The 11,687-nt window shown below is 41.4% G+C and overlaps 1 protein-coding gene across 1 annotated transcript; it reads right to left on the bottom strand.

Annotated features, from left to right (window-relative positions):
* Nucleotides 1-111: 111 nt before the first annotated feature.
* Nucleotides 112-5,506, bottom strand: LOC106093820 (uncharacterized; the record flags this gene model as incomplete). The annotated part of the gene is given in 3 exon segments (XM_059360151.1): nucleotides 112-305; nucleotides 3,873-4,774; nucleotides 5,242-5,506. Coding segments are annotated over 2 exon segments (1,091 nt in total), but the record flags the coding sequence as incomplete, so codon positions are not given.
* Between the last annotated feature and the right edge of the window lie 6,181 nt (nucleotides 5,507-11,687).

Below are 11,687 nucleotides of genomic sequence, written 5' to 3'. Positions count from 1 at the left end.
GTTTACATTATATGGGGTCAAAAACCGGTATATGGAATTCTTTTTATGTGGATATATGACATTACAATGACAATGTATTATTCTATTGACTAATGCAATTGTTTGCCTTACCTCGGTCTAGATTCGTTGTGTGTCTCTGCAGAATCCTCAGCATATTCAGCTGGCGGACTTATGGGTCTATAGTTCTCAGTCAATACTAATGGCTCTTCTCCGCTGTCGTACATACTGCCATAGGATTGTTGGGAAAAGTATACAGGTGGAGGAATTCGAAAGGCTACATCTTCCTCAAATGAAACCGATTTTGTCTGTAAAATCATTTAAAACTTTAATAATTCAGAGCATAATTATAAATCTTCTGAACATCAACAAGTAAAACATTGTTAATTTCGCACCAAATAGTCTACCTTGAATAGCCACCACCATGGGCTTTACTAATTACGCACAATAGCACAGTAAGAACAAGTAAGAAGGCATTAAGTTCGGCCGGGCCGAACTTTGTATACCCACCACCTCGGGTATATATGTAAACCTCATTTCGTCACAATCCGGTGAAAATTGAATAACTTAAGTTCGGATATCGTGAGGCTCAGAAAAACTCACTGTTTCAAATTTCAGCGAAATCGGGTAATAAATAAAGCTTTAATGGGCTTCAGTCCACTTATCGGCAGATCGGTCTATATGGTAGCTATATCTAAATATAGTCCGATCAAAACCACATTTAGGTCGGATGTTGGGTGGTCTTAACCTACTCACAGTTTCAAATTTCAGCGAAATCGGATAAAAAATAAAGCTTTTATGGCCTTTAGACCCGTTATCGGGGATCGGCCTATATGGCAGCTATATCTAAATATAGTCCAATCTGAACCATATTTGGGTCGGATGTTGGGAGGCTTAAAACTGCGAACTATTCCAAATTTCAACGAAATCGGATAAAAGATAAAGCTTTTATGGGCTTCGTACCCCTTATCGGTAGATCGGTCTATATGGCAGCTATATTTAAATATAGTCCGATCTGAACCATATTTGGGTCGGATGTTGGGAGGCTTAAAACTGCGCACTTTTCCAAATTTCAGCGAAATCGGATAAAAGATAAAGCTTTTATGGGCTTCAGACCCTTTATCGTGAGATCCGTCTATATGACAGCTATATCTAAATATAGTCCGATCTGAACCATATTTGGGTCGGATGTTGGGAGGCTTAAAACTACGCACTATTCCAAATTTCAGCGGAATCGGATAAAAGATAAAGATTTTTTGGGCTTCAGACCCTTTATCGTGAGATCGGTCTATATGACAGCTATATCTAAATATAGTCCGATCTAACCCATATTTAGGTCAGATGTCGGGAGGCTTAAACTCACCCACTGTTGCAAATTTCAGTAATAAACAAAGCTTTTATGGCCTTCAGACCCTTTATCGGGAGATCGGTCTATATGGCAGCTATATCTAAATATGGACCGATCTAATCTATGTTTAGGTCAGATATCGGGAGGCTTAAAATAACCCACTGTAGCAAATTTTAGCGAAATCGGGTAATAAATGAAGCTTTTATGGTCTTCAGACCCTTTATCGGGAGATCGGTCTATATGGTAGCTATATCTAAATATAGTCCAATCTGTACCATATTTGGGTCAGTTGTCGGGAAGCCTTTTAAATTTCAGCAAAATCGGATGAAAAATAAAGTTTCTTTGGGCATTAGACCCTTTATCGGAAAATCGGTCTATATAGCAGCTATATCCAAATATGGTCCGATTTGGCCCTTTCAAGAACGTTACCAGCGTGCATCAAAAAGACGTATCTGTGGCAAATTTCAGCTCAATATCTCAATTTTTGAAGGCTCAAGAGTGATTACAACAGAGGGACGGACAGACCTAGGCGGTACCTAGGGGGCCGCCCCTAAACCCACCAAGTATATATATATATATAGACCAATTACGACAAATTGGACTCAAATGAAAGGTTTTTAAGAGCAGAAAACGTACCTTACATTCAATTGTAGGATCAAGTGTTTAGGGGACTATCCCACCCCCAAAACAATCCTAAATCGAACATGTTTACCGACCATGGCAATATGGGGCTCAAATGAAAGATATTTTGGAGTAGAGCACGAAATTTATACCCACTTCCGCAAAAAGTTTCTGGGGGTTCGCCCCTTCGACAAAACACACACCAAACAGGACTTATTTACAGATAATGGCAATATGGGGCTCATATAAAAGGTATTTGTGTCGGGCGGTTCCTCAGACACATTAATATCAGATTCGTACTTCACTTCCAATGGCCTTTTATTTCAGCCTCATATTGCCGCGATTGGCCGACATGTTTTTGCTCCTGAAGTTGGAAGTCAAATTTTTACTCTATACCCGATTACGTTTTAATTGAGTCCCATATTTCTCTGATTTGGGTGACTTTTAGGGGAGGGGGAGTTATTAGGGGAGGATTTTTGGGTAGTGGTGGTTGCATGATATTCCATATTTGCCATGATATTCCTATTTTACCCCCAAATACCTTCCATTTGTGTCCCATTTTGCCCCAATCGGTTAACATGTCCATTAAGGGGATTTTTGAGGCGGGACAGCCCCATTGAGATCTTACCCCATATTTTAATACGTGTTTCGTTTTATGCTCAAAAATATCTTTCACTTGAGTCTATTGTCTCCGTCGGTCGTCTTTTAACATGTCTGTTGGGTTGGTTTTTTTTTTTTGTGGTTTTCGGGGTGGGACGGCCCACCTGAGATCTGAACCCATATTTTGATTGATGTTTCGTATTCTACTCCAGAATCCATTTCGTTTGAGTACCACATTCTTCTCATTGGTCAATTTTATTATCCCTTCCGGACCCTCCTACAAAATCTGTGAAAATTTCAAGAAAATCAGTTTTGCTGTTTTCTCGAGTCACACACTTTGACTTTTATATAACCGATTCGTATAAAATCTGTCGTGATTTTAATCAACGAACGAAGAACCAAGTTCCAAGTGCCAAGTTCGGCCGAGCCGAATCTTATATACCCTCCACCATGGATCACATTTTTCGAGTTCTTTTCCCGGTATCTCTTTTCAGGCCAACAAAGGTTAAAAGAAAAGAATTTCTGTGCTAATTGAATTGAATGTTGGAGACCATGGTAGAACTCATTGTGAAAAATTTCAGCCAAATCGAATAAGAATTGCGCCCTTTAGGGGCTCCAGAACTCAGATAGGGAGATGGGTTAATAGGGGAGCTGTATCAGGCTATAGACCGATTCAGACCATATTTGAAACCCACGTTGAAGGTCATGGGAGAAGCCGTTGTACATTTCAGACAAATCGGATGATAATTGCGTCCCCTAGAGGCTCAAGAAGTCAAGACCCCTGATCGGTTTATATGACAGCTATATCAGGTTATGGACCGATTTCAACCATACTTAGCACAATTTTTATAAATCACAACAAAACACCTCATGCAAAATTTCAGCCAAATCGGATACGAATTGCGCCCTCTAGTGGTGGCTCAAGAAGTCAAGATCCATTATCGGTTTATATGGCAGCAGATTTACAATCCCATCTGTCCTACACTTATATGAAGTAATTGGGCAAAATTTCAAGCGGCTAGCTTTACTCCTTCCAAAGTTAGCGTGCTTTCGACCGACAGACGGACGGACGGACAAGAATATATTCGAGGAGTTACAAACAGAATGATGAAATTAGCATACCCCCATCCAATGGTGTTGGGGTTTAAAAACCTATTCTGTATAGGATCGCAGATAACTATTTCGTGAGGTTTGTATCGTACGGACTTTCAGCCCATACGTTTTTTATTAGCTGAGCTGAACTTAGCATAATACCTTGCTGGTTGTTCACTATGGTCAGAAGATAAATAATATTTCCATACTTTACCTCATTCAAAACTATTGGCTCCCCAAACTGCTCCTTGCGATATCTTGACAACTTGTCCCTCTCATGCCCGGTATCTGTGGACATTGACATGCGAAATTTGCCCTGATACAAACCAGAGTTTCCCGCAGAACCATGACAGCCAGAATTATGACTATGGCTGTGATGATGATGGTGCATCTGTGAGGATCTTCGATGGGCAGTTGTTGCCCCATAGCGACGTTCTGCTTCGGCGGCCGAGTACGTAGTCTCGCCATATGAGGGATTGTATTTGCCCTCATCCAAAATAACACTGGAGCTGTTGCGATTCCTTTTGCCACTGCAAACCAGGGTGCTGGCACCGAAATTTGTACGCTCCATAATAGGGGTGTCACTCTTCATGAAATACGGTTTCGATTCCGCCAAAAGCTCCACGGCCGATTTACGCTTTGACTGGTGGCGATCAGTCGAACGGTACAGCGCCGACGATGTGGGTTGACTGTGACCCCAATAATTGCGACATACATCCGATGTGGTATTGGCCCGTTGCACGGAAGCCGACGAAGAGTTATAGGATTTCTGCAAAGTCGAGTGCTGTGAGGAGTAGCCAGAGCTGACTGGCATGCCATAGGCCAACGAAGAACTGAATGCTGAATGGTGCTGATTGGGCGTGGTCATTGTCTGTTGTGCGCTGGAAGATCTATGATATTTTGGCAAAGAGGGATACATAACGACAGAGTCGTTCAGGTGATGAGGCGTCTTGCTGAAGCTCTGGCGACCGACTCCCACCCCAATACCGCCCCTCAGTGAGAGACAGCTACCAGCTAGGCCACCCAATCCTTCGCCTAATTGGGCGTAATTCGTGTCCAATTGCCTTGCAGTTGTCGCTAATGATGTGCAACTGCTTAGCACAGCAGCCATTGAATCTGTTGAATGACAAAAACAAACAACAACAAAAAAATAATAAAACACAGAAAATACAAAAATGAAGGCAAACAATGGATTTTTGATTGGAATCGGTTTTGACCAACACACAGGCACAGGCACAGGCACAGACACAAAAACACACACACACACACACGCAGCACTCAGGTGCAATTAAGAAAGGTTTCGTTGCGATTGTGCTCGACACAAATTCGGGTCAATGTAAACAAGTCTCAATAAAAATTCACACACACACACGCACACACACACAGAGGCAGGCAAAACCGTGTAACTGGCGGTACATGTGGAAGCGAAAATGTTGAATTTCTGTACAAATTTTCAAGGCGTCCAAAGCTTTCGTAGGGCCATTCTTTGGCTATTCGCATATGGTTTGGCATGGCCGACACCAAATTCTGCTGTAGACAATAACCGACACATGCGCACTTCCCCCACAAGTTTCTATACTAACACAAATTTTTCCTCCTCCTCCTCCACCACCAGCCACCAGCCAGGCAGGCAGGCAGCTTCAACACTGAATGTTAAGGAATTTAATGATTTTTCACTTATTATTGCAAAATTTAATTAAAAGTTTTAGTTAAAATCGCAGAAACTTTTCTTTGGCAGCGGCTTCATTGAACACAAAGTTTCATCGTTCCTTGGAGAAGCGCATATGAGGTTTCATTTTGAACACTTTTCACTTTGAGAGTTTTTAATTTCGCTACTTTTCTCCTTGACGAGACTTGAAGTACCTTTTCTTTGGGCTATTTTAAAATTATTGTGCTTTTGAGTTGCGTTTCCAATTCCTTGGTTTTCAATTTTCTAATCTTTTCCTAAACTTTCCGCCTAGAAGTTCAATTGTTTGTGCGTTTCTATTATTTTTTAATAAATAAAAATATATGCCTTTGTAGTTTTTTTTTCAGTGCAATTCTTAACTTATTTACTACTTATGCCAGGTTATGGATGCTTTTCATCTTTGAGACCCATGTAACACCAATCGTTCGTTGGCTTTCGAACTTTTGCACTTCGAACATCCCCTGTGTGAATGTGAGAGGCAGCTGTTAAGATTTGGTGAAAAAGCTCAACGCATGTGTTTGGAAAAGAGCTTTTGTTGGCCAGCTTTAAGCTATGAAACTTTTATGAAACGAATCACCATGTTGTTATACAAGTTGTTGAAGTAAACGCCATTTTTATACCCTACACCACCACTGTTGTACAGGGTATTATAACTTTGTGCATTTGTTTGCAACGCCTAAGGAGGAGAAGAGCTAGAAATTTTGCATATATCACTTTTTTGGCCCAAGGACATACACTATTGGTAAAAATCGGTTCCGATTTAGATATAGCTTCCATATATAGGTTAGGTTTAAGAGGCAGTCAGCCATCAGACTCACTTAGACGTTTTCGTCCATTGTAATACCACAGGAACAGAAGAAGGAAAATGCCTTCTAGTCCCTACCGTTGAAACATCCAGATCGCTTTTAAAAGCCCAGTAACTTGTGAATGTTCACATGCAATAAATCAGACAGGTTCTCAAAGAAATGAGAACCTAAAGTGGAACTCCTTCTAACTGCTAGTGCGGGACACACACACAGAAGGTGTTCTATATTCTCTTCTTCCTTGATGTCCCTACAGCTTCTGCAAAAATCGTTGCTGGCAACCTTCAGTCTGTCAGTATGTTTTCCGATTAGACAGTGACCTGTCATGACGGACACAATGATTGAGACGTCTGTTCTAGCCAATGACAGCAAAGCAGTAGACCTCTTCAAGTCTAGATGAGCCAACATAGTTTTGGAATGCTCAAAGCCCCCTCTTTGTGACCATCTATCATTAGCTTACCTGTCGCTAGAGGCATACCCACAGATTCCAATGTCCCCGGAGTGTGTAAAGTAGTTCCTAGAGTCGCAAGCTCGTTTGCTTTAGAATTCCCTGGGATATCTCTGTGGCCCGGCACCCAGAACAGGTGAATTTTGAACTGTTCAGCCATCTCGTTGAGAGATCTGCGACAGTTGAGGGCGGTTTTTGTGTTCAGAAATACGTTCTCCAGGGATTTAATGGCTGCCCGACTGTATGAGAAGATATTTATGCCAATTGTCGTAATGACATTATATCTTAGCCATTCCACCACTTCCTTAATTGCAAGGATATCTGTTTAATACACACTGCAGTGGTCGGGTAACCTCTTCGATATGACCAGTTCTAGATCTTTAGAGTACACCCCAAAGCCCAACTGGTCGTTTAGACCAGACCACAACACCATATAGCATTATAGGTCTGATAACTGCCGTATATACCCAACGCATGACACGCGGTCTAAATCCCCAACTTTTGTCAATGGCTCTCTTGCAGGTGTATAGGGCAATAGTGGCCTTTCTTGCCCTTTCCAAAATGGTGGATTTGAAGTTCAGTTTCCTGTCCAGCAAAACACCCAGGTATTTTGCGTTTTCTGTAAATGGAACATTCTTGTACAGATCTACCAAATCGGATGAGAATTGCGCCCTCTAGAGGCTCAAGAAGTCAAGATCCCAGATCGGTTTATATGGCAGGTATATCAGGTTATGTACCGATTTGAATCATACTTATCACAGTTATTGAAAGTCATAACAAAACATCTCATGCAAAATTTCAGCAAAATCCGATGAGAATTGCGCCCTCTAGAGGCTCAAGAAGTCAGGACTCCAGATTGGTTTATATGGCAGCTATAACAGATTATGAACTGACTGAATCTTACTTAGCGCAGTTGTTGGAAGTGATACCAAAACACCATGTGCAAAATTTCAGTCAAATCGGATGAGAATTGCGCCCTCTAGAGGCTCAAGAAGTCAAGACCCAAGATCGGTTTATATGGCAGCTATATCAAAACATGGACCGATTTGGCCCATTTACAATCCCAATTGACCTACACTAATAAAAAGTATTTTTGCGGACGGACAGACAGACGTACGGACAGACAGACGGACGGACATGGCTAGATCGACTTAAAATGACATGACGATCAAGAATATATATATTTTATGGGGTCTCAGACGCATATTTCGAAGTGTTACAAACAGAATGACCAAATTAGTATACCCCCATCCTATGGTGGAGGGTATAAAAATGAATTGAAAACATATTTTGAACCAAAACTAATATTTCAAAAAACTCATTAACATTTTATAGATCAATATACCGCCACCGAAGGATGGGGGTATATTCATTTTGCCATTCCTTTGGCAACACATCGAAATATCCCTTTCCGAACCTATAAACCATATATATTCTTGATCAGCGTAAACATCTAAAAAGATCTAGCCATGTCCGTCCGTCTGTCTGTCGAAATCACACTACAGTCTTTAAAAATAGAGATATTGAGCTGAAACTTTGCAGAGATTCTTCTTTTGTCCATAAGCAGGTTAAATTCGAAAATGGGCTACATCGGACTATATCTTGATATAGCCCCCATATAGACTGATCCGCCGATTTAGGTGTCAGGCCCAAAAAAAGCCACACTTGTTATCCGATTTTGCTGAAATTTGGGACAGTTGTGTTAGGCCCTTCGACATCCTTCTTTAATTTGGCTCTGATCGGTCCAGATTTGGATATAGCTGCCACATAGACCGATCCGCAGATTTAGGGTCTTAGGCCGATAAAAGGCACATCTATTGTCCGATTTAGTTGAAATTTGGGACAGTAGGTTGTCTTGAGCACCTCGATATGCTTCTGCAATACAGCACAGATCGGTCTAGATTTGGATATAGCTGCCATATAGACCGATCCGCAGATTTAGGGTCTTACGCCCATAAAAGGCGCATTTATTGTACGATTTTGCTGAAATTTGTGACAGTAGGTTGTGTTGAGCACCTCGACATGCTTCTGCAATACAGCACGGATGGGTCTAGATTTGGATATAGCTGCCACATAGACCGATCCGCAGATTTAGGGTCTTACGCCCATAAAAGGCGCATTTATTGTACGATTTTGCTGAAATTTGTGACAGTAAGTTATGTTGGGCCCTTCGAGATCCTTCTTCAATTTGGCTCAGATCGGTTCAGATTTGAATATAGCTGCCATATAGACCGATCTCTCGATTTAAGGTTTTCCGCCCATAAAAGGAGCATTTATTGTCCGATGTCACCGAAATTTGGGACGGTGAGTTAGGTTAAGCGCCTCGACATGCTTCTGCAATATGGCACAGATCGATCCAGATTTCGATATAGCTGCCATATAGACCGATCTCTCGATTTAGCGTTTTTGGGCTCGTAAAAGGCGCATTTATTGTCCGATCTCGTCAAAATTTGGAACGGTCAGTTGTGTTAGGCACTTCGACATCCTTCTTCAATTTGGCTCTGATCGGTCCAGATTTGGATATAGCTGCCGATTTAGGGTCTTAGGCCCATAAATCCACTTGTGTTATCCGATTTTGCTGAAATTTGGGACAGTGAGTTGCGTTAGGCCCTTCGACATCCTTCGTCAATTTGGCCCAGATCGGTCCAGATTTTCATATAGCTGCCATATAGACCGATCCTCCGATTTAGGGTCTTAGGCCCATAAAAGCCACAGTTATTGCCCGATGTCGCCGAAATTTGGGACAGTGAGTTAGGTTAAGCCCCTTCACATGCTTCTGCATTATTGCACAGATCGGTCCAGATTTGGATATAGCTGCCATATAGACCGATCTCTCTGTTTTAGGTTTTGGGGCCATAAAAATCGCATTTATTGTCCGATATCTCCGCAATTTGGGACAGTGTGTTGTGTTAGGCCCTTCGACATTCTTCTTTAATTTCACTTAGATCGGTTCTGATTTGGTTATAGCTGCCATATAGACCGATCTCTACATTTAATGTTTTAGGCCCATAAAAGACGCATTTATTGTCCGATGTTGCCGAAATTTTGGACAGGTAGTTAAGTTACGTCCCTTCGTATATTTCTGCAATTTGGTCCAGATCGATCAAGATTTGCATATAGCTGCCATATAAACCGATTTCTCGATTTAAAGTCGTGGCCCTTAAAAAGGTGCATTTATAATCCGATTTAACTGAAATTTGACTTATGTTGAGCTTTTCGACATCCATGTTGTATATAGTTTAGATCGGTTTATTTTTACTACTAAAAAGACCAATATTTTGTTATACACAATTGTACGTATTAGTATCCAAATCGGATCATATTTCGATATAAATGCTATAAGAATTTTTTGTTCGATCGGATTTTGTTGAAAAGTGTTTTACATATATACCCGAGGTGATGGGTATCCAAAGTTCGGCCCGGCCGAACTTAACGCCTTTTTATACCCACCACCGAAGGATGGGGGTATATTCATTTTGTCATTCCGTTTGCAACACATCGAAATATCCATTTCCGACCCTATAAAGTATATATATTCTTGATCAGCGTAAAAATCTAAGACGATCTAGACATGTCCGTCCGTCTGTCTGTTGAAATCACGCTACAGTCTTTAAAAATAGAGATATTGAGCTGAATTTTGCACAGGTTCTTTTTTCGTCCATAAGCAGGTTAAGTTCGAAGATGGGCAATATCGGACTATATCTTCATATAGCCCCCATATAGACCGATCCGCCGATTTAGGGTCTTAGGCCCATAAAAGCCACATTTATTATCCGATTTTGCTGAAATTTTGGACAGTGAGTTATGTTAGGCCCCTCGACATCCCTCATCAATTTGGCTCTGATCGGTTCAGATTTGGATATAGCTGTCATATAGACCGATCCGCCGATTTAGGGTCTTAGGCCCATAAAAGCCACATTTATTATCCGATTTTGCTGAAATTTTGGACAGTGAGTTATGTTAGGCCCCTCGACATCCCTCATCAATTTGGCTCTGATCGGTTCAGATTTGGATATAGCTGTCATATAGACCGATCCTCCGATTTAGGGTCTTAGGCCCATAAAAGCCACATTTATTATCCGATTTTGATGAAATTCGGGACAGTGAGTTGTGTTAGGCCCCTCGACATCCCTCATCAATTTTGTTCAGATCGGTTCAGATTTGGATATAGCTGCCATATAAACCGATCCTCCGATTTAGGGTCTTAGGCTCCTAAAAGCCAAATTTATTATCCGATTTTGATGAAATTCGGGACAGTGAGTTGTCTTAGGCCCCTTAATATCCTTCGTCAATTTGGCTTAGATCGGTCCAGATTTGGATATAGCTGCCATATAGACCGATCCTCCGATTTAGTGTCTTAGGCCCATAAAAGCCACATTTATTATCCGATTTTGCTGAAATTTTGGACAGGGAGTTGTGTTAGGCCCTTCGACATTCTTCGTCAATTTGGCCCAGATCGGTCCAGATTTGGATATAGCTGCCATATAGACCGATCCTCAGATTTGGGGTCTTAGGCCCATGAAAGCCACGTTTATTATCCGATTTTGCTGAAATTTGGGACAGTAAATTGTGTTAGGCCCTTTGATATCCCTCATCAATTTGGTGCAGATCGGACCAATTTTGGATATAGCTGCCATATAGACCGATCTCTCGATTTCAGGTTTTGGGCCCATAAAATGCTCATTTATTGTCCTATGTCGCCGAAATTTGGAAGAGTGAATTAAGTTAAGCCCCTCGACATAATTCTGCAATATGGCACAGATCGGTTAAGATTTGGATATAGCTGTCATATAGACCGATCTCTCTTTTTAAGGTTTTGGGCCCATTAAAGATGCATTTATTATCCGATGTCGCCGAAATTCAGGTATACAATTTTCACCGGATTTTGATAAAAGGTGGTTTACGTACATTCCCGAGGTGGTGGGTATCCAAAGTTCGGCCCGGCCGAACTTAACGCCTTTTTACTTGTTAAGCTGTGTTCTGGCCAAACCACGTCCGCTCAACAACGTAGAAAAAATGTTCGCCCATCCTAGGGTTAAAGAGCTTTAAACACAATAACCTTGTAGCGATGTGCTACATCCTTTCTAATAG

This window comes from Stomoxys calcitrans, chromosome 1, assembly GCF_963082655.1.
Source record: "Stomoxys calcitrans chromosome 1, idStoCalc2.1, whole genome shotgun sequence".
NCBI lineage: Eukaryota > Metazoa > Arthropoda > Insecta > Diptera > Muscidae > Stomoxys > Stomoxys calcitrans.
The sequence above is the reverse complement of the archived record's forward strand: the minus strand, read 5'-3'. Positions and strand labels throughout refer to the sequence as shown.